The sequence below is a fragment of the Marmota flaviventris genome, chromosome 13 (genome assembly GCF_047511675.1).
Source record: "Marmota flaviventris isolate mMarFla1 chromosome 13, mMarFla1.hap1, whole genome shotgun sequence".
Lineage (NCBI taxonomy): Eukaryota > Metazoa > Chordata > Mammalia > Rodentia > Sciuridae > Marmota > Marmota flaviventris.
Window position 1 is genome coordinate 69,806,002 of NC_092510.1, and position 18,372 is coordinate 69,824,373.

General features: G+C 49.6%; 2 protein-coding genes across 5 annotated transcripts in view; one reads left to right on the forward strand and one right to left on the reverse strand.

Annotated features, from left to right (window-relative positions):
• The first annotated feature begins 567 nt into the window (after positions 1 to 567).
• On the forward strand, positions 568 to 11,124 carry Grhpr (glyoxylate and hydroxypyruvate reductase). 3 transcript variants are annotated; one of them, XM_071600756.1, is made up of 10 exons: positions 654 to 719; positions 1,074 to 1,184; positions 2,488 to 2,618; positions 3,415 to 3,487; positions 4,018 to 4,134; positions 5,201 to 5,289; positions 6,720 to 6,824; positions 7,454 to 7,589; positions 9,041 to 9,171; positions 10,789 to 11,124. In XM_071600756.1, the coding sequence occupies exons 2-10, from the start codon at positions 1,180 to 1,182 to the stop codon at positions 10,908 to 10,910; spliced, it is 909 nt and encodes a 302-aa protein (XP_071456857.1). In that variant the 5' UTR covers positions 654 to 719; positions 1,074 to 1,179; the 3' UTR covers positions 10,911 to 11,124. The 3 variants fall into 3 exon arrangements, with proteins under 3 accessions (XP_027786857.2, XP_071456857.1, XP_027786858.2); XM_027931056.2 differs by lacking the exon at positions 1,074 to 1,184 and having other exon boundaries at positions 568 to 719; XM_027931057.2 differs by lacking the exon at positions 1,074 to 1,184 and having other exon boundaries at positions 658 to 730.
• Positions 11,125 to 12,079: 955 nt separating this feature from the next.
• Zbtb5 (zinc finger and BTB domain containing 5) overlaps positions 12,080 to 18,372 on the reverse strand; it is a 32,507-nt gene continuing 26,214 nt past the window's right edge. The window contains exons 2-3 of one of the 2 annotated variants that reach the window (XM_071600755.1): positions 15,674 to 16,841; positions 12,080 to 12,163 (exon numbers count right to left, since the gene is read on the reverse strand). In XM_071600755.1, the coding sequence (XP_071456856.1) occupies positions 12,131 to 12,163; positions 15,674 to 16,837 (1,197 nt within the window). In that variant the 5' untranslated portion in view covers positions 16,838 to 16,841 and the 3' untranslated portion in view covers positions 12,080 to 12,130. Of the gene's footprint in view, positions 12,164 to 12,357; positions 16,842 to 18,372 lie in introns of those variants that run through there. The other variant, XM_027931078.2, reaches the window with a different exon arrangement.

Here is an 18,372-nt window from a genome sequence, read left to right on the forward strand (position 1 = left end):
GGTTAAACTTCCCTTCACAATTGTGGGTTCATATAGGGAATTGTCCCAAGTATTACAAGGGTTATTCCTGTTGTCAGACTACCTCTTTGCAACTTTCTGAGAGTAAGAATATCAGGACAAGGTCAGTCCAGTATGTGTGACCAGAGGTCCTTGCCTGGAATAGTGTGGCCAGGATGGAACATACCTAACATAGGTGATGAGGGCATCCCTCTTTCCTCCCCACTCCGATAGCCTATTTACACAGCCACGGACATCCACATACAAACCCACAGAGGACGCTGGGTGCCCCTCTACCCTTTCCAAACCCTAATCATGCCTGCCAGGCCCCCAGCCTCTGGGTCAGAGAATGTTCATGCTCAGCTGTGTCACTCCCGACCCCGACCGAAGCAGTCTCAGTGCCACTAGGGCAGGCAGGCAGGCAGGCACACACAGAAGCACAAAGCACAGTGGAGCCCTAGACTCCCATCCCCACGCACAGTTGCAAAACAGCTCCCTCTGCGCACTACCAGCCCGCCCCGCCTCCAGCTCCGGCCACGCCCCCTCGATGCCCCGCCCAGGCCAGCGCCACGGCTCCGCTCCTATTTCCGTCGTGGTGGGTTGGGCTAGGTCCGTCAGTGTCCAGCGGCTGCGGGTTGGATGAGGCTGGCGAGACTCATGAAGGTGTTCATTACTCGCAGGATCCCTCCCGAGGGCAGAGCCGCGCTCGCCCAGGCCACAGAGTAAGAGCTCGGTGCGCGGAGTCCCCGGCGGGGCGGGCCGTCTTGGTAGGCGCCAGCGGCTGCGGAGCCTCAGCACCCCGGCCCGGCCGCGCTTGGCGGGTACCCGCCCCCAAGTCCCAGGCACCCTGCGCTGGGTGACTCAGCGATCTCCAGGAGCTCCTTAGGAGGCGCCCCGAGCTGCGCTGGGCGGGCTGGTGGCGTCCTTGCGAGACCCCAATTGTTTATGGAGGTGGCTGAGGTGATACCAGGGACCAGACAGACAGGGCCTGGAGCTTATGCTTTGGTCAGACTTTCCAGCTGTGTCCGGCCGGGTCAGGATTCGGGCTTTGGGGAGACTTTGATTATCTTTTCTAGGGTCCAGCTCTTCCCGGGCTTCTAGCCAGAACTCAGGACCTGGCACTGGGCCAGTAGGAGGGACCCTGAGCGTTGGTCATCAGCCTTCTGAGAAGAGAGATTGCCCATGAGGCAAGGTCCATGCTGTTAATTCTTTATCTTGTGAGGTTGGCTGATAGCAGGTGGGGTCAGAGACTAGTGGTGGTCACTGTACTGGCCACGTAGATGGTTGGCAGGGGACTTTGTTGACTCTTTTTCCATTGAACCACTTCTGTGGGCCAGCCTTGCCAGGTGCCTACATACGTAAACTTAATCCTTGTAACACTGTGAAGTTAGTATTTTAGTAATTTAAATTTGTATTTTAGTAATTTAAAAGGTCAGAAGGGGTGAATACCTTGCCCAGAGTCACACTGCTCTAGGTGATGGAGCTGTGTGACCACAGTCAGACTTCTGCATCTTGCAGTGTTTGCACTTCTAGTATCAGACAGGGAAAAGGTGGCACCCAGCCTCAGGAACCAGTTCTAGGGAAAATGAGATTTGTTTTTGAATTCTGTTCAGTGTAACACAGCATGTACTGAGGGCCTGTTTTGTACTAAAGGGAGAAGAGGAATCCCCCACTGCTGTAGCACCTTTGCCATGCTCACATGGGGGCTCAGGTCAGGCTGCTGCAGGGGCTGTTGCAGGGGTTGCTGGGAGGTGCCAGCAGCCATCCTGCATCTTGCTTACATACAGACTCATCATATATGTTGGCTGCATTGAATTCTTTTTCGGTCTTTTCATAGTACTGGGAATCAAACCCAGGGCCTTGAACATGCTACCACTGAGCTATGCCCCAAGCCCTGGCTGCCCTGGCTGGAAGGAGTACCCAGTTTCCAGGAGCTCTGTGGAAGCACACCCTAATGCTCCTCCGGGTTGATTGGCCTTGAACTTATCTTTCCTGGCAAAGTCTATGTTGGGAGTTTTGAGTTTCATGGACTCATAGAACAGAAAGAGCCCTAGACTCACATCCCCACGCATAGCTGCTGAAACAGCTCCATTCGCACACTACCAGTGATCATTGAAGCCAGGCTCTATCCAATGCAGTAACACCCCCCTCCCCATCCTACCCTATAATTGGCCCCCCAAATGCCCCCTGTGAATGTGAGAAAACTCTTCTGGTGTAGAGCTGAGAACTGTCCCCAGGACTTTCCCCATTTCCACTTAGGCTCTGATCTGGGGGCCCCAAGCCTTTGTTGGCTTCCTGTGTTCTGTGATAGCCCTTCACTCCCACCCCAACCACTCTGTGGACACTTCTGAGGTCGCCCACATCTGGCCCTGATTCGCCTGAACCAGCGCCAGGCAGCCTGAAGCCAGAGCAAGCAGAAGATGCTGCCTGCCAGTCTGAGAGGGGCTGGGGCCCTGCATCTCCTGAGTGGTTGGTCTTCCTTCCCTTCAGCTGCGAGGTGGAGCAGTGGGATTCAGATGAGCCCATCCCCAGCAAGGAACTGGAGCGTCATGTGGTGGGGGCCCACGGCCTGCTCTGCCTCCTCTCTGATCGCGTGGACAAGGGTATCCTAGATGCTGCAGGTGTGTGCATGGATTCTGAGGCTGCCTCAGGCCTGTACATTCTGAGGGCCTCCCTTGAAGTGGTGACCAGAGGAGTAGTTGCTCCCATCTGGCTCTTGATGCCCTTCCTCCCTGCTCTGAGTCCCTGGAGGAGGCCCAAGGAGGGCAAAGACTGTAGGGTGGAGCCCATGAGGTAGGGCTGGGGGCGGGCACTCAAGCTACTGGGCCCTCCTCCCACCCCACCATAAACTTACTTTGTGACCTTGAGCAAGACCCTGCCCTGTTTGGGTCTGTGTGCAGCTCAGTGCCCAGCACCAACAGGCATCTAGGATGTTTGCATGACCTCATTCACAGGGAAGGTCACCATCCCCTGTGAAGTTGTGTTGTGGCATTTTGGAGAAGAAGATTTGACTCCAAGGCTGCCACATTTGGAGAGACTCTTGTGAATCAGAGCAAGCCACTCCAAGCCCTGACCTTGCCCAGCTACCATCTCAGCACTCTCAGAAGTATCCATGGGGAGACCCTAGGGTGGCCGATGGAGATTTAAGGTCTCACTGGGTGGACAGTCCAGTGGGTCAAAGAGGGGCCTTGGTGTCTGAGGCCCTGGTGGGAACCCCAGCCCTCTGGTGACTGGGCCAGGACACAGCCTCCCTGAGCCATTGTGTGTGTTTGAAGATTTACCTGAGGAACAGAGATGCCAGGCTTTTCTCTTTGTCTAGGAAAATAATAATAAACAGGTGTCCACTGGATAGTCCCCAGTGTTAAGGCTTTGAGTTCCGTGAGGAAAGACGCAAACAATGCATTTTCCATACAACAGGGGCCAACCTCAAAGTCATCAGCACTCTGTCCGTGGGCGTCGACCACTTGGCTTTGGATGAAATCAAGAAGCGGTAAGGTAGCTGGGGCTCTGAAAGCATCCTGGAATGAGGGCGACTCTCAAGAGAGTGGGAGCCATTTGTTTTTGCTCTTGACCATTCAGTGGGAATTTCAGGTGACTGGTGATGAATTTTATCCACAGGTATACCAGTCAGTTAAAACAAACTCAAGGTCAGAAACAGTGGGTACCTCTGATATCACCCTTTCATGTTTGTTAAACCTTTTGTGATCCTCACAACTCCCCTAGATGTAGAAAATGCAAGTGTTATTATTATGTTCTTTTCCAATGAGGACATTCAGAAAGATTAAGTAGTTACTGGCCCCAGACTTTAAATTCCAATCTTCCATTTTCATATCCCTCCTAACATGGGAGATAACCCAAATAGGAATGAGGACTAACAGTTCCTTAGTGCTCATTTACAATTCTGAGCTTCCTGGTAGACAGAGCAAAGAAGGAACAAAACAACATCATGGACATGACACTACAGTAGACATTGGTGAAGGTGCTCGAGGCGGATGTTACCACCAGATGTTTGATTCCTAGTGGGATCCGGGTGGGCTACACCCCAGATGTTCTGACAGATGCCACTGCAGAACTTGCTGTCTCTCTGCTACTCACCACCTGCCGCCGGTTGCCAGAGGCCATGGAGGAAGTAAAGAAGTGAGTGATTCTTGGTGGGAAAGTGGGCTGTACTCAGCAGCGGGCTCTGAGCACTGCAGTTAGCCTGGCCTAGATGTGCTCTTGGTGCAGGTTGTGCCCCAGCTAATGAGGGGAGAGGACTCAGCAGAGCTGCAGCCAACAGGGCCCGTGGTAAAGTTGGGGGGAAGAGGGTACCTAAGGGATGAGGAAACTCTGCTGGCTGGTGAGGGCGTGGGAGCAGATCAGGGCTGGCATCGCAGGGTGGCAGGTAGAGTCCTCTTGTGCACTGGGTGATGCTGAGCACCCAGGGTGCCCAAATCAAGAAGCCCAGAGGGCCAAAATGGTCTCATAATCCTTTGGGGAGCCACATCTGACCACATTACCACGAGGCTCATGAATTTTCAGTGTTAGGAACAGGGTGCTACTCCAGACCTGCAGAGGGTGCCATGTGGAGCACACCGTGGGTTCCATCTACCTTCATAAAGGCCAGAATTGTGGCCTGTGGGTTCCCAATGAGGGACTCCACTCTGCACCTCTAGAGTCGGGGAAGGCATTCAGGAGCAGGAGTGGTGGGAGCGTGGGCAGAGGTGTATGTGCAGGCCCCCATAGAAGGTGGTTAGGACGCAGGCCAAGCGGGGGACATGGCTGAGTTCACGTGGTGCTGAGTGTCCTCTCACTGTCCTGTCAGGGAGTCAGCACCTTCACTCACAGTGGTGGCTCAAGCTAGGGCAACAGGGACACTGTGGCTTTACTGAGAGAACGTGATCTAGAATCCCAGATCCCAGTTCCCTGGCAGTGTGACCTCAGGCAAATTACCCTTTCTAGTTTCCCCATGTGCAAAAGGGGCCAGAGCCTCTGAGGCCTGGGAGCCCTCAATTTCTGTGTCCCCTGGTGGCTTTAAGGAAGGAGTGGTCCCTACGGCATTCTCACAGTGCTGAGTGGTTGGGATGTCACCCATCCCACATGCAGTCATTTGACCTGGAGGCAGGTTTAAATCTGGGACCACAGCAGGGGTGCTGGTGTGTGAGTCCCAGTGGGCCCTTGTCTTGCCCAAGGCCAGGCCGCTCACCCTCTCTCCTCCTTGCAGTGGTGGCTGGACCTCATGGAAACCCCTATGGATGTGTGGCTACGGACTCACGCAGAGCACTGTGGGCATCGTGGGGCTGGGGCGCATAGGTAAGACCCCCCCAACACGCCTGCCTGCTCTTTCCTTGGCGGCTGTACCCAGTGCCTGGTGCCCCACACCTGGATGCCAGGGGTCCTTCTTGGAAAGGCTGCCTGAACTGCATACTGTCAGGCCACTTTGCCTGCTGTAGGGACATCTGTGATGAGAAGACACAACTTCACAGAACACAGGCAAAGGAATCCATAAATAAAATCAGGACACACTATGTGTTAGAAGCCAGGGTTCCTGAGACTTCTAGCTCCATAAAGAACAAATGAAGGCTGGGGATATAGCTCAGTTGGTAGAGTGCTTGCCTTGCAGGCACAAGGCCCTAGGTTCAATCCCCAGCACCACAGGGAGAAAAAAAACAGATGAAGGTACCGGGGAGGCTCGGGCAGGAGGATCGCAAGTCCAAGGCCAACGTGGACAATTCAGCAAGACTCTGTCTCAAATAAATAATAGCTGGGTGTAGTGGCATGTGCCTATAATCCCAGTGACTCAGGAGCCTGAAGCAGGATTTCAAGTTAGAGGCCAGTCTTAGCAATTTTAATGAGACCTTATTTCAAAATAAAAATATAAAAAAGTTTGGGGATGTGGCTCAGTGGTAAAATAACCCCTGGGTTCAATCCCCAGTACTGCAAATTAAAAAAAAAAAAAAAAAAGGTGGTTACAGATGCTGGGGCTTTGAGGAGTGGTTTACTGTGGGAGAGCCTGTGCTCCCCCAGACCTGGGTTCTCTAAGACACTGACTTATGAAGCCTTCTCAGGAACCACAGGGCTCAGTGGGCAGAGTTTATTTGTCACTCTACAGGTGCAGCAGAGCCACTTTTCTTCCAGTGGCTCCTATTTGGAGAAGTCTAACAGGAAGGCAGCTGTCAGTGGTTCATTATCCTCCTGGTGCAGGGGTGAAGGGTGGGGAGTGTGGATAACCTGTCTGGAGCAAGCTGGAGAGTTGCATGGAAGAGCCCAGCAACTGCCCAAGCCTGTCTCAGCAGTAGCATATTTGAAAAGGTCTTAGAGGTTAAAGCAAGTTGGCAGGTGGACAAACCACCAAACAGTCTAGACTGCCTTGGCAGAAGCAGTGGATCTAAAGGGAGGGAGGAGACCACTTGCCAGGCATCTCCTGGTTTGCCAGGTGTAGTCCTTGGAGAAGGTTCACAAATGCCCTCAAGATGACTGGGCCATGTGAAGACAGCATAAGCCAGTCACAGCCACAGAGGAGCTATGGCACTGCTTCCAGATCCCTGAAGTTAGTGGGCTGGCTGGGGCCTGGTTACACCTAGACAACCCTGAGCTCTGATAAGACAGGAACAGTTAACATGGGAGCGTACTGATAAAAGGCCCTACTTCTGAGGGTCTCCTGTCCATGGAGCTGCTGGGTGCTGCCCCTGCCCTCTGAAGGGTAGGGAACAAGCTATGGACTCTTGACTCATTTCCTCTAGGTCAGGCCATTGCACAGCGTCTGAAACCATTTGGTGTCCAGAGATTTCTGTACACAGGGCGCCAGCCCAAGCCTCAGGAAGCAGCAGAACTCCAGGCGGAGTTTGGTAAGTAAAACCTCGATTCCACAGGAGCCAGCTGTGCTGCTGGGGGGGAGAGTAGGTTCTTTTCTTCAATGATGGCATTGGCAGGTGAGATGCAGGAGTTCCAGGTGGTCTGGGGACTGCGTGGCCCTGGTGTGTTATCTTCCTGCACTGGGCACAGGACATTCAGGGGGGTGCAGGGCATTCCCTCCACCCATGGGCAGAACCATGGGATGTGCAGGGCTGAAGAGTTGCTGAGCACTTTGTTTCCTTATCCTTAATCTGGAGATCCTCAACCCAGGCTGCATATGTACCTGGTCCAGGTGGGTTCAGTTCCTGAGGGGAGGGGGTGCTGCACAGTGTGGTGAGCAGAGGGCAGGCTGGATCTCAACCATTCCTCCCCCTTGGCACATCCATCCTGAAAGTGGTGAAATCCAGAGTAGCCCAGATCCTGTTGTGTGACCTTGAGGGCCATTTGTGAACCTCCTGCCCCTGTCTGGCCATTCCCTACCTGTAAGACTAATAGAGCTGTCCAGGTAGATACAAGGCCTTCAGGAAGTGTCTTGGGAGGTTCTGTTTTGGGGATTGGGGGTACACCATCTTGCTGTCCCTAACCTGGACACAGCCTCTGATGGAGCTCTGCCCATCTCTAGTGCCCATTGCCCAACTGGCCGCGGAGTCTGACTTCATCGTCGTAGCCTGCTCCTTAACCCCTGCAACTAAGGGCCTCTGCAACAGGGACTTCTTCCAGAAGATGAAGAAAACTGCCGTGTTTGTCAACATCAGCAGGTAGCCTAAGGCACCGGGCATCCCTGGGTCACCCAGGAGGCCTGGAGAGGGGCTTCCCCGATGGCTGCTGTAGTCTGGGGTTTTATTCCCTGTGGGTTGTTGATGAGAGCTCAGGCTGAGCTTGCCGTCACCATAAACCAACTGATGGACCAGCAACTCAGAAACATAGTTAAGGCCACGCAGCAGGATAGGAAGAAAAGCAGTCAGAGCCACACAGTGGTGTGGCTCGGGGAGTGAAGGCCTGATATTGGCGGCACGTCACCAGGGATCCTGAGGCAGGTCTTTCCCTACCACAAAGAGTTGGGCTTTCTGATCTGGATGGCTTCTTGGAGGCTGACCTCCCACACTGCTGAGCCTGCCAGGAGCTCAGTGATGGTTTGAACCTTCATGCTTCTGTGGAGTCAGACCCTAAAACTCCTCCTGTCTCCCCCACATATCCCCAGGTGTGCCTTCAGGTAACTGGGCATGTACTGGGGGCAGACCTCCCTTCTCTGCCACTCTAACCCCTTCCCAGTTGATACCCTTTGAACCTTTTAAATCAGTTTGGAGGAAGGAATTGGATGAGGGTTCATGCACCCCAAAAGTGTTTGTAGTTTCCAGTGTTTAGCTACACAGAAGTGCAAAGTGTAAGAATCAAGGACTTGCGCTGGTGGCCAATGGTAGCCCTGCCTGCCATTTACTGAGCACCCATGTGTGCCATTTACTGAGCACACATGGGTGCTCAGTACTGTGCACATGTATGATTTAATGCCTTCTAAAGTTGCTAGAAATTCAGTTCTTTCCTTCTGTAGTGGCTCACTTTGATGGACACAGTTTGGTATCTATTCATTTCTCTGCCCTTGTTTGGGCAGGTGCCTGATGGCACGCTGTGGTTCTCAGTGGGTGGTCTGGGGCCAGCCTGATTAGAAACACCGCCAAGAAGGCCAAAACAAATGCAGACTTCTGGGCCCTGTTTATGCCATAGTGCATATAAGTGGGAGCTAGATGGTATTCTGTCTTACAGAGGAGGAGCCTGAAGTTCAGAGAAGTGCGATACTTCACTAGGGTCACTTGCCTAGAAAGTGTCAGGATTAGGGTTTCTCTGAGTATAAGATCTGTATTCCTGCTGGGTGCCATGGTACATACCTGTAATTCCAAAGACTTGGGAGGCTGAGGCAGAATGATCATAAGTTCAAGGACAGCCTCAGCAAAACCCTATCTCAAGTAAAAAGAGCTGGGGGTGTAGCTCAGTGGTAGAGTACTCCTATGTTCAATCCCCAGTTATGCCAAAAGAAAAAAAAGAGGAAAAAAGAAAAAGACTTCCTGTAAGTGTACTCTAAGATATATTGCTTTAAAAGTCACTACCAAGTGCTAGGTTAGTGGAAAAATTCATATTGTGGGTTGTTCTGCCCTAAAAGTGGCCTGGAAGGAGGGAGCATTGGGGCACCCATATCACCAACTGTCATCTGCAGGGGAGATGTTGTAAACCAGGATGACCTGTACCAAGCTTTGGCCAGTGGTCAGATTGCAGCTGCTGGACTGGACGTGACGACCCCGGAACCACTGCCTACAGACCACCCACTCCTGACCCTGAAGAACTGTGGTAAGGACCCTGCATTCCACACACTCATCACTGCCTGGTGGGCCCAGTGTTTAGAGGTGGTCATGTGGGCTGGGTGTGAAGCTACGTGAACAGTGCTGAACACAAGGGGCATAGCCAAACTCCATGCATGTTCAGGCTATTAGTGACTCTTTGTCCCTAAAGGAGAATGGGTGGATTTGTTAAGACGAACAGTGGATTGGCTTTATATCTTACCCCAACCTCCATGGGTAAATCCCACTACTATAAATTGTTATTCCCAGTGTATGAGAAATAAGTAATGACAATACTAGTATTTAAAACTAGTACCAGTTATAAAGCTGTTCTCTCAGCAAAGACCCCCTTCTCTGTTCTGCTTTGTGGGCAGGGCAGGGCCTCTGTATACCCCATTTCTCCTGTGCCCTCTGGTGCTGCCAGGTTCGTCAGTATGGGGCACTGGATGCCGGCTTCCTCCTGCCTTCCCATCTGCCTGCCTGCCTGCCTGGAGTGGCTTGTGAAACTTCTTGCCCTGGCATCAGGAGAATCATTTCTGGGGCCTCACCAGTCAGTGGCACCCCAGGAGTCTGAGGTTTAGCTCCTAGGGCCCTTCAGCCTTCTGCATTTCAGCAATCCCACCCTTCCCCCTAACTTCTGGCAGTCACTATCTGGGAAACTGAGTGCAGTGGTTCTCATGCTTTGCTGATCACCTAGAGGGACTGAGCCGACACAGGTTGCTGGGCCCCACCCCAAGGGGTTATGGGTAGCAGGTCTTGGCTGGGGTCTGAGACTGTGCACACCCCTAACAGATTCCCAGATGACACCAATGCTGCTGGTCTTGGTACCATCCTTAGAGAACCACAGCCTTAGTGCATGCTTTCTGCCTCTCCAGCTACCTAGTTAACAACTTATACCTAATAGCAATTCTTTATAGTTCTCTGATCAGACAGTGCTATGGTTTCTGCCTCCGGACTCACTGAGTGGTCAGGGCTGTGGGTTGTCCATTCACATTCCAGAATGGAAATGCAAACAAGTCTTTCACAGTCTTCCCAATGAATGTTCTCTTTATTGAATCCCTCAGAAATTCTACTTTCCCCACCCCATGCCAGCCTGCAAGGAACACTGGCTGTAATGTCAGGGCTGTTGCTCCGAGCCAGAAAACTGGCCCCTTTCCCTCAGGTCTGGAGCCAGCTCAGCACCATGGGCACTGCTTCAAAAGGAACTCTTCAGGGACAAAAGACTTCACTTGCTCTGAGTGGGGTTGAGGGTTGGGTCAAAAGCCCTGTGGCATCCCTTCCAGGGTCACAGGGTGTGGGTGGAGAGTCCTAAGCTCCTGAGCTAAGTTGGTGACTGGTTTCACCATCTAGTGACCAAAGGGGTGGGTCTAGATGGGCACCAAGGCCCCTTACACCTTGCCCCGGTTGTGTTTAGGCTACAAAATCTGCTGGTCCACCTGTGTCTGGGTTTCAGTAGCCTCTGCCCCTTTCTGTTACTGTGAACCCCAGGCCTGGGGGAGTGACAGGAGGGAAGGCAAACAGAACAACACTGAGGCAGGTTCTCTGTTTCCTTCTTACTGGAAAATCCATGGCATGGAAGGAGACCTGGCTTACAGTCTTGAGCTGTCCTTATCTCCTCTTTTTCTAGTCATCCTACCCCACGTAGGCAGTGCCACCTACAGAACTCGCAACATCATGTCCTTGTTGGCGGCTAACAACTTGCTAGCTGGTCTGAGAGGGGAGCCAATGCCCAGTGAACTCAAGCTATAGCCAGACAAGAGACCTTACGACCGAAGCCACAGTGCCCTGAGGTTCTACTGGACACACCCGGCTGAATTTGGACCCACAGGCAAGAGCCACGGGGAAGTCTGCTCTGTACTGATCCTGCCAGGGCAGACTGGTGCTGCCAGTTGTGCTTGCCTCTTGTGCTTTGATACACCTGAGCCAAAAGCATGTAATTCTATTATTAAATAATTTTCTGAGAGACTGTCTCAGCCTGTGACTGGCAGAAGCTAACAAAAGGACAATTTGCTTACCTTTGCTAATTCGGGGCATCTAATGAGCTGCCTGTTTCCCACCCCAGCCCTCACCTGGGCATTTTAATGTTTAGATCCTGCCTTAATTTCTTCCCTTATCCCTCACCAAGCGCAGCCCAGTTAACCATGGCACCTGAACCTGACACCTAGATCATCAGAGAAATTAAAGAGAACATATTGCAAAGGCGAGTTAATTGGAAGAAAGGATTGGGCAGGTCACAACTCACTTCTTTTCTTGGTGAGAGTAATTGGAAGCTGGTGAGTTTCCTAATTTCAAAATTTGTTTCTGCATCAACACTTTGCTTCTTTTGTTCATCTTGTGCTTTGCCCCCCAGGTAGTTAGGGTTTGTTGTTTTGGTATTGGGGATGAACCCAGGGGTGCTCTACCATTAAGCAACATCCCAGGCTCTTTTAATTTTGAGACAGGGACTTACTAAATTGCCTAGGTTGGCCCTGAACTTGAAAGATCCTTCTGCCTTAGCCTCCTGAATTTCAGGTGTGTGCCATGGGAGCCTGGCTAGATGTTCTTTTTTTTTTTTTTTTTTTTTTTGGGGGGGGGGTACCAGGGGCTTGAATCAATTGAGCCACATCTCCAGACTCTTTTGTTTTAGTTTGAGACAGGGTCTTGCTAAGTTGCTTAGGACTTCACTAAATTGCTGAGGCTGGCTTTGAACTTGTGATCCTCCTGCCTCAGCCTTCCAAATTGCTGGGGTTACAGGCCTGCACTACTGTGCCTGGCTAGATGTGCTTTTTAATCAACCTTTACTCACTGTTTCCTAAGGCCAGGCCACTAGGGCTGTTGCCAAAGTCCTGCTTTGTGTTGAATCAGCTTCTAGCTCTTCCCCAGCCAAGCCATGCTGGCAAATGGAGATTTCAACTTGGGAGGCAGGTACAGAACAAAGTCCATGGTCGAGCTGGTCCTCGAGAATAAGTGGGTGGACTGAGAATGAGAGCTCACCCAAGTCCACAGCTCAAAGACATGAAGGGCTGGAGAAAGCAGAAGGAATAATTTGAGTGGAATGACCTAATTACTGTTATGGATTGACAATTTTATTATATAGAGGGCTCAGTTTTAAAAAGTACTAGTCAAAGCAGGGCTAACAGAGAAATAACTACTACTTCCCTATTTTGTTTCAACCTTAACAACTTAAGCAAGGAAAAAGAACACATAATTACAGACATAAATATGACAAATTTTTTATTTCAAAATCTCAATTTTTGACCAGCATAGCACCACTGACATGGGTGCCCTGATGAACTTAATGATGTGATCACCAGAAGAGATTCTACATGATTATGCCAGGCTGTGATTAAGGCTAACCAATCAAAACTCAGGTCCCCAACACCAGATAATCCAGGTACAAACTCCAGATCATAGGAACCCAGGGACTGGTTTTCAGGGAACGTTAGGATTATTTTTTAAGTGCTACAGCATGTGGAGGGACACTGGCCTGCAAGCTCGCTTCTCACATGTAGAAACTAAGAGGTAGATGAGATTCCAGGTTCCATCCAGCAGTGGAGAGGCAAGGCTCCAGGAGTGTCAGAGGCAGGCCCCAAAGCAAAGTACACTTATGCCTGAGCAGGGACAAGAGGACAGGCTCCTGGCAGCACCTCCTCAAAATGGAAGGCAAGGAGGGCTGCACTGTTCTGCCAGCGTCACTGGCTTCTTGCCCTAGGCCCAGGCAGGGCCTCCTGTACTCCATGCTGACCCATCTGACTCCTCACAGGATGTGGGTCCTACGTCACATGGTGGTGGTAGCTGTAGAACCCCTTACAACTTGTTGGATAAGGACTGCTGACAATGAGCCACACGTAGAACTGGATTTCACAGGTGACCCCATATCCTCCAATGGTGTCTTTCCCACATCTGCTCAAAAGGAAAAGTCACAGGTTTCCCTTTGAGCTTTCCTCTCTGGGAATCAGTTCCTAGGAGATGCCAAGCCCTCTGTGAACATTATGGGCTTATCCACAGATTTGTAACTGCACACACTAGATTATTAAGAGGAGAAGACACGTTCAGTTTTGTTTTAGGTGACACATAAATACTTAGTTTTCTAAACATAAGAACTGAATAAATTCTCTGAATTATGCACAAAAATGGTTTAGTATCTCTGAGAAAGCCATATTAAAAAAATAAAATGAACTCATGTTCATGCATGAACCTAACTGAGTTCTACAGAGATGCATGAACCTGTGCTGTTTCCCCTGGTTTATGTGAGCCAGGATGTGGCCTGATACAGGTGCCACCAACAGCCCTCGATAGCATGGTGTCAGAGGACAGCAAGGTGAAGCTGGGCAAGTGAGACAAGAAGGCCCAGAAAGGCCCTGGGCATTGACCCAAATGGGCAAGTGAGACAAGAAGGCCCATAAAGGCCCTGGGAAGTGACCCAAATGCTTCTCCCAACAGTTCTGAATGCTCCTGGTGACTTCTGTGCTATGGACTGCCTTACTCTCTTACAGAGCCTGGAAAATACTGGTCCATGAACACTACCACATTTGGATTTCAAACTACACTCAGTATTCAGTTGGGAGAACAAACTAAAAGTTTAGGGTCTATACTTTTAAAGTATGGTATATAACAATAATAAAACCCATGGAGGGGTGGCATTATTTTTGGTTAGTTTGTAACTGAAAACAGGAATCTAGGCCTGGGAGGGATGCCATAGTGGGTACAGGAAGAAAGGAAGCAGAGAACGGGCTTGTCCGAGGGTGGGATGCGTCAGACTGGACTGGCCTTTGAGGTCTGGATGGAGCAAAAGGTAAATGCACCATAAAAACCCCACAAAACATGACTCCACATCATCAGAACAAAGACAAACACTAGCTCTTTCCTGACTTTCAAAGATGAACTGTGACATCAGTAATACGAGTTGGTTAAAATACTGCTAAAACCGCACACACAGAAACAATACCTTACTTGTCACTCCATATAAGTACATACTCCGTTTACAACTTGGCCTTTAAAACCAGAAACTTTTAAAACATCTATCCAACAGAGATGTATTCAAAAGTATATACACCTATTCTAAGAGAATGCTTGCCCTGGGCCCAGTGTCAGCACCAAAGTGCAGTATCTATGACTGCAAATCAGACAAAAATAAAAAATACAGTACTTTCTGAGGCCTAGGACTAGCTCAGGATACACTTTAAAGCATTTGTGGCAAACAGGCCTGTCTTCAAGGGCCTTCCTTTCAGACAGGCACAAAGTTGCCACTGGTTACACATAAGTGTACTTTGCATCGCTGTACAGGGATACAATATTCCCATTACATATAGGATATGTAATTAAATGCTTCACAGAGCTTTACAAAAATTGCTAAAAAAATTTTTTGCACTTCAATTTTTAAGTGTGCCACTTTTAACATCAATTACAAACTACTTTATGACTATGTCACTCAACCCTAAGGAAGAACTTGGTTCTAGGGATCACATCCCTCTCCCCAGATGCGCATTTCACTCAGAAATGCTGCAGCACAAGTGCTACATGAACAGTTGTCCACTTACTAGTCATTGAAAATTGCAAGAGCCACTGGGCAGCGGAAGCCTCAAACCCAATGGCATTAACCACCCACCAAACGATTTTAGTTTTAGTCCCGCAACTAGCTGGCACTGTCTCCTGAGGACAAATAGTCAGAGCAAAGTGCTAGGAAGATTGCTGCTCTGCCAGCGCAGGCAGGTAGTCTTGGAATGTTTATACAGGTGGCTGGACTGACTAAACCTCTTGCCACACTTCAGGCAGGCATACGGCTTTTCACCTGTGTGAACGCGGATGTGCTTCTTGCAATCTGTCAAAGTCAGAAAAGTTTTGCAGCAGATTTTGCAGGCATACTTGCGAGCTCCTTCTACAACCAAGACATTGTGTTCTGATAAGGCCTTCTTGCACTTTGATAGGACATCAGCAGATGCCCTGGTCAACTGTGGGGGGCCAGGCTGGGAGGGATGGCCATTTTCAAATGAGGATGTGGTCCCATTCATCATTAGCTGGGAACTGGCAGAGTTTTCCGGGATTTGTGAGCTCCTGACAGAAGTTACAACTGGCATTTTGGGAGCTATGCGGCGGTAGTATGGAAAGTTACTGGCTCCTCCTCGGGGGGAACCCATCATTACCCTGGAGAAGGAGGAGTGGAGGCCCAAACCAGACCTGGAAAAATCCATCCCAAACTGTTCTCCTTGGTAGCCTGAAGTCTGCACACAGGGTAGGCCCATCACCTCCTGCATGGGCCTGACAAAGTGGGAGTCTGCAGGCTCACTGAATGGGTTCTCCACATGGGAGCCAGGGGCAGAGGAGGGCCCGCCTGCAGGCCCAGCCTCTGGACTTAACAAGTAAGGGGCCTCGCCCTCGAGCCTGCAGTCACTAGTGGTGTTTGGAATGTTATCATCATTGTTTTGATTCGCACTAAAGTTACTTCCTCTGCTCTTGTTGAGAAAATTTGAAATACTAAAAGTGGACTTATGTTCTAGGTTATTTGTAACTTCCAAAATGTGGATATCACCTACCCTGTCCGTGCTGGACTGGGGATCTGAAAAACTCCGATCACTACTTTCAGGGCTGAGGTCTATCTTCTCTGCACTAACAACAACTCCTTCCACTTCTACGGACTCACTGCCTTCTGCTTGAGAGGTCACATCACTCACTTCATCCTGAGGCTCAGGTGAGCTCAGAGGCTCAGATTTTACCACCACTCTCATGTGCTCCTTCTCACCAAGGCCAACCTCAGGATTCTCACATTGGAAGCCACTTTTCTCAGTTGCAGCTTCCTGCTCAAAAGTAGTCTCAACCTGAGTTGCACGAGAGGCCATGGACAACTGTGCCATGTTACCAGCACTGTTGTCAGACTGGCTAGGCACCTGGGCATCTTCTTGAGCACCAAAAGTCTGGTCAAACATCATAGTACTATCTTCCTGGTTGTCATTCATTCCATCAGCTTTAGGATTATCCACAATTTTCAGGGAATCTGGTGAAAAGAACTCCTCCCGAGAATGAACCCCTGAAGGCCCATTCTCGGCTGTGACATCTGAAATGGCAGACTCATCCATGGAGGGGCGGAGGCGCTGTCTGGCCCGCTCCTCTGCAGACTGCTTGCGCTTATGAAGGCGCCTCATAGGGAAGGGTGTCCGCTGGTCCAGGTTACTGCGCATCGATGAGCTCATGGGGGCTGGCTGTTCCTCACCACTCTGGCTGGAATTGAGGGCTGAGCTCACAATGCTTAGTCCCAGCTGCTGCAGCATAAAAGAGCGCTGCATGCGGGCACTCTGCTCTTGAACGCGCTCACTGGGGGGAGACATGGGCAGCGTCCTTGTTGTTAGGTAATGTTTACATGCCTTAACAACGGAGTTCAAATGCAGGTGAGAGGCTGCCAATAAGACATCCATAACATTGCTCTCCCCCAGCATGAGGGTGGAGGTATACATCATGTCAATCAGCGCAGCAAAGGCCTCCGCTGTCACTACCTCGCTATCCAGCTGGATCATGTTCATGGTCTGATCTCCCTCTGCCACTGAGAACAGAGCTCGAAAATGTGTGCTGCATGCTGCCAGCACAGAGCGGTGGGCTTTAAAATGTCTATTCCCCACTACAATGACACAATCACACAGCTGGCCATGAAGTCTCTGGTAATTCAACTGCTGGAAGATCTGCTCAAAGTGACCAGGAAAATCCATGATCCTATAGGAAAAACAAAGAAAGAAAAGTGTTAAGACTTAGAAAAGCATAAGGCAAAGCCAAAACACAAAGGGTGAGACAAAAAGAAAGGTACAGATGGCTAAGCCTATACCTGTTAAAACCTTGTGATGTCTCCAATGAGGGGCACCCAAACTAAGAATTTGTCAAATAAGGAGCAGATGCCAATTTGTGTACACACGTGGGCTCCTTATAAGCTTCCCATAATTTCATATGACCCACTTAGAACACCAAGGGTCTGAGTTAGAAAAGACCAATGTGTGTGTGAAGGCATATTGACCTCACACAAGTCTGTCAGGATTCTACATTCTCTAGAGCAGCAAATGAATGCCAAGAAATTCCAGTCTTCACAACCTTAAATAAGCAAAAGGGCAAATCAAAATTAAACTGGAAGATTTCTGGTTCTAGATGGTAGTAAATTACACACATGCACTCCCCCCCCAACCCCATTCCTGAAACCCCATTAAAAAGACACTACACCCAGGCACGTTGGCGCATGCCTGTAAACCCAGTGGCTTAGGAGGCTGAGGCAGGAGGATCACAAGTTCAAAGCCAGCTTCCACAACTTAGTGAGGCCCTAAGCAATTCAGTAAGACCCTGTCTCTAAATAAAGTATAAAAAAGGGCTGGGGATGTGGCTCAATGGTTAAGTAATCCTGGGTTCAATCCCTAGTACAAAAAAAAAAAAAGATACTATAATTTTTGGTTTTGTTGTTGTCATCTTAAAGGTATAAACCCTAGGGGCTGAAGTTGTGGCTCAGTGGTAGAGCACTTGCCTAGCATGTGTGAAGCACTGGGTTCGTGCCTCAGCACCACAGAAATAAATGAATAAACAAAGGTCCATCTACATCTAAAAAAAAAACAAAACAAAACATTTTTTTAAAAAGGTAGAGGGGGCGCTGGGATCATGGCTCAGAGGTAGAGCACGCGCCTAGCATGCGTGAGGCACTAAGTTCGATTCTCAGCACCATATAAAGCAAAATAAAGACATTGTATCCACCTATAACTAAAAAAATAAAAAACAAGTAAATAGATAAATAAAGGTATGAACTCTAGAAAAATCAGAAAGGGAGAAAAGACATCAATGACATTTTGGAAGCTGGGAAGCAAGTGAATGAATACAGTCTTTGCATACCCCAAATGCTCTTAAACTGGCAGTAGATAAAACAACCTGACATATATAAATCCCTCTCCACAAAGGCTCAGAAACAAGTGGCTCAGGTGCCAGGAGAAGGAAAGTAAATGTGAGATGAAAACAGGAGGCGTGGCTGAAAGTCTACTCAATTTAAAAAAATCCCATGGGCATAGAAAAGATAAATCTACAGAGACAGTAGATGACAGGATTAAGGAATGAATACAAATGGAAAAAGGGATTTAGGGGTAGGTATGACAGAATGTTCTAATTCTAAATGTTCTAATTATGGTCACAGGTATACAACTAAAAATGTACTAAAATATGCATATTTGTTACAATAAGCAATTTTATGGTATATACATTATAACTCAAGAAAGCCCAA

Bases quoted from the DNA above. Each gene is read 5' to 3' on its own strand.
- Grhpr (XM_027931056.2), top strand. From the start codon at position 637: ATGAGGCTGGCGAGACTCATGAAGGTGTTCATTACTCGCAGGATCCCT. The intron at 3,488-4,017 runs GTAAGGTAGCTG...TTTGATTCCTAG, and splicing joins TTGGATGAAATCAAGAAGCG to TGGGATCCGGGTGGGCTACA. The intron at 9,172-10,788 runs GTAAGGACCCTG...CTCTTTTTCTAG, and splicing joins CCTGACCCTGAAGAACTGTG to TCATCCTACCCCACGTAGGC.